Raw genomic sequence first — 3,615 nt, 5'->3', positions numbered from 1 at the left:
CTCAGAGTCAACCTCAGTCTTCTGGTCAACCTACCTACTTTCAACCTGGGCCCAGATGTTATGATGGAAGAGGAGGAAGACATGCAAAACAAGAACTTTATTAGGAAAACACAAAACCAGGCTAAAAGTACAACATGGGCTGGGGAATCAATTAAAATACTGGGTGCATAGGGTTCTTAACTACAGGGATTCTTGAGGTTGGAGTCTGTGGCCTCCAACTAAATGTCTTCTCTTTAGTGCCAGCATGATGAGACCTTCTTAGCCTTCCCACGGCGCTTTCTCCCTGGCAGGGAGGACACCAATCTCTTCCTGAACCAGTGGAAGAAGCCCCGGAAATTCAGGCAGGAGGTGCCTTCTTTATCTGAAGGCAGGTCCCCCTCCTCTGACTGCAATGCTGAGACTGGGAAGCTTTCAGCAGTACCAGTCTCCTGGCTTTCCAACTGCCAAGACAAAGAGGAGGAGTTAGAGACATTCAGGGTCCGCAGCAATGGGGCCAATATTACTCATTTATGGATTTCCAATTTATGTTTTTACCTAAATAAGCCAACTGTCAATGCAAAGTTTCAGGACTCACATTAAAGCCACACACAGGCACACACACTGGTCTGTAAGGTGCTTCTCTCTGTCCTCCCCCCTCTCTCTCTCTCAGTGCTCCCTGGCATTTCCCCAACACCTCTTCCCTGACCCCTTTCCTGGCTGAGGACCTTCTCCCATTGCTCATCTGCCCAGACACTGGGGTCCTCCTCTGCTTCACAGCAGGTACAAGGACTCCATGCTGTCCCACCTGGCACCCCCACTGGGCCTGTCCCTTCCTCTGCAGGGGGGCAGCTCTGTGCTCACCTCAACAATTTCATCCTCCTCAAGCCCAGGAGGCATTTTTAGGAACTGCTTGATATCTCCATTTTCTACTCGTTGACACTTGGGCGAGTCCTGAAAAGCCTCCTGCTCTCCAGGACTGATCTGATCCATATGGGAAAGGTCGCAGCTGGACGGCTGGACATCCTCCTCCTCTTGAGGCGACTCAGTTGGCACAGAGTTGTCTTCATCCTTTTGAGGAGACTCAGGGGGTACAAAGTAAGCTACATCCTCCCCCTGAGGTGAATCAGGGCGCACATTGTTGTCATCTTGGAGAGTCTTCGGCTGGACATCCTCCTGCTGAGAAGAATTAGGGAGGGCAGATTCATCCACATTCTCCTCCTGTGGAGACTGAGGGAGCACCGGGTCAGCTTCTTCATCATATTCTGGGTTGTCCAGAAACTCCTTAATCTCTTTCTTGATATCCTCCAACTCAGAGAATGACTGGGTGATGGTCTCCTGTTGGTGCTGGTCCATCCTCTGGTAGTCATCACTTTTCGGCCAGTTAGCAACGGAGTCTTCATGGAGGCAGTTGAGATAGGTGTACATGATCTCCAAGATGGCTTTTTCACCAAGGTCTTCTGGCTTCTCCTTTATTCTATTTCTTCTCCCCATGGGTCCCCTGACACTGCTGGTTCCACATGCCCCTTGGACAGGAGGGAGGGAGGAAGGCCCCTCAGAGGGCAAATCTTCACTGGGTGTGATACCCTCACAGCCAGGACCATCCTCAGAGGGGAAATGGCCTTCTGAGAGGCTCTGGTCGCATTTAGATTCTGAAATGCTGCGTTGCATGTCGGGGCAGCTGTTGCCAGAGGACAAGTCGTCCATGGGGTCCAAGGGCTCAAAAGCCCAGGCTCCCTAGACACTGGAAACTTCAAAAGAAAAACATTAATTCATGATAGGGGGAGGGGACTCATGGACTTTTCCAAATGATGCCCATTCCTTTATCCATCCCCAGCTATCCCACTCAGACAGAAGTGCATCCTGTATTTGCACTCTCCAGTCAAGGGCACAAGAGGCAGTTCTTTCTCTTTAAAAACTCATTTTATTGAATAATGACCCTCTGCCCTGAGCATCTCCACCTGATACCTCTCATGCTTTGTCTTATCACTACAGTTGGAAGAACTGCCTCCCGTTAAAGATAGTTGTATAAATTTGAAAATTTTAGGAAAGTCAATGATGTAAATAAAATACCCATATCCCACCATCCAAGGGGAATGACAATCCTCAGGGAAAGAGTTTGATGCCTTACTTTATAGTCTTCTTTTTCCTCTTATCTACATACATGTATGGATTTGTGCATGTGTGCACACATCTGTATATATGGGAATTCACATCAAAGACAGATTATTAAATTTTGTGGCACAACCTACAGGAAACACATCTATGGCTATTCTGTGAACCTTCAGCACTTTTTCATTAACTCTCTTTGGTGATCACCTGTTAACAACCGTCAACATAGATGATCAATGAACCTTAGATAATTAAGACCAAAAACAATTAATGATAGTAAACCCCCTTCTCCACACATTTTTACCTTTTTTTTTTACATATTCTTATAGGTTGCTCTATTGAATCAGAGATTAAAAATATTTTTAAATTATGATAATTGACACTAAATTACTTTCTACAAAGAATACAGCTATTTAAACACCCATTCTGACATCATCTGATGGCATCTTTAGACCATCATTTCTACTGATGCTCCAGAAAGTCTTTGAGAAGAACATATACACATTGGCTTTCCCTTGATCTCTCTCTCTCTCCCCCCCTCTCTCTATCTCTCTCTCTCTCCCCTGTTCTCTCTCTTCTCTCTCTCACACACACTCACATACCTTGTAGACTCTGTCACACCTTACTCTATTTACTTTCTGCGGGAAAAAATGCTGCCAACTGCTAAGGCAGACACGGGCTACCTGAAGTCCTTCAGGTACTGAATCCAGTAACTGAGAAGTTCAGCTGTCCAGAAGCCTGGGTTCTGAGAACCTTGGCTGCCGTGGCAACAGAGGAACACAGGAGAGTCACTATTGTGGAATGATAATGGGGACAGAAAACCAAAGGGCACATTCCTTTGCTTTAGTCATTTTATCCATCAGTGTTACCAAAGTATATGACAAGAAAAACTTAGAGGAGGGAAAGTATTTTTAAGCCTCACATTGTCAGAAGTCATAGAGCACTGGCTCCCTTGCTCTGGGTCCTCCAAACAGCACATAATGGTGGGGAGGGGCCAGTGGAGGAAATGTATCAAGAGGTGGGGGTCAGAAAACTGAGACAGGAAAGGGCCACAGGAGGAACACTTCCAGGGCCAAACCCCAGTGATACACTTCCTCCAAACATGTCCCGCATTCCTACAATTACTAGCCAGCAGTTCATTCAAACTAGGATGAATTCATTAGGTTTCAACTCTCACAATCTACTTCTTTAACCACTGAATATTTTTCCATTAACAAAAGAGCTTATGATGGACACCTCACATCCAAAATATAAATTCTGTCCTTGTCTTCTCACAGAGCAAGATTCAGTCCGTTTGTCTCCCAAGAGTCTCATAATGACCACAGCTCTGGCACTGCCCCAAACTCCAGGCCAAGTCCAAGTCTCCTCTGAGACCTCTGACCAACACTGGTTTGGGATGCCCTGGAAAAGTCAAAGAGAAGTTTCCTATTTTCTAAATATAGTCACACACAATAATCATCCCCATTTGAAATGAGGGACTAGGACACAGAGGAAAGACTGAGGCCAAAATAAGATCAAGACCCAGCT

At 46.0% G+C, this 3,615-nt stretch overlaps 1 protein-coding gene across 1 annotated transcript; it reads right to left on the bottom strand.

The window, feature by feature from the left end:
• Positions 1-233: 233 nt before the first annotated feature.
• LOC113184063 (uncharacterized protein C12orf71 homolog) lies at positions 234-1,683 on the bottom strand. The gene is made up of 2 exons (XM_026390683.2): positions 841-1,683; positions 234-440 (listed from the first exon to the last, which is right to left on the bottom strand). The coding sequence occupies exons 1-2, from the start codon at positions 1,681-1,683 to the stop codon at positions 234-236; spliced, it is 1,050 nt and encodes a 349-aa protein (XP_026246468.2).
• Between the last annotated feature and the right edge of the window lie 1,932 nt (positions 1,684-3,615).

The sequence above is a fragment of the Urocitellus parryii genome, chromosome 7, assembly GCF_045843805.1.
Source record: "Urocitellus parryii isolate mUroPar1 chromosome 7, mUroPar1.hap1, whole genome shotgun sequence".
NCBI lineage: Eukaryota > Metazoa > Chordata > Mammalia > Rodentia > Sciuridae > Urocitellus > Urocitellus parryii.
The sequence above is the reverse complement of the archived record's forward strand: the minus strand, read 5'-3'. Positions and strand labels throughout refer to the sequence as shown.

Coding starts and splice junctions, on each gene's coding strand:
- LOC113184063 (XM_026390683.2), bottom strand. CDS start 1,683: ATGGACGACTTGTCCTCTGGCAACAGCTGCCCCGACATGCAACGCAGC. Junction 441..840: donor AGGAGGATGAAATTGTTGAG/GTGAGCACAGAG, acceptor TTGTCTTGGCAG/TTGGAAAGCCAGGAGACTGG.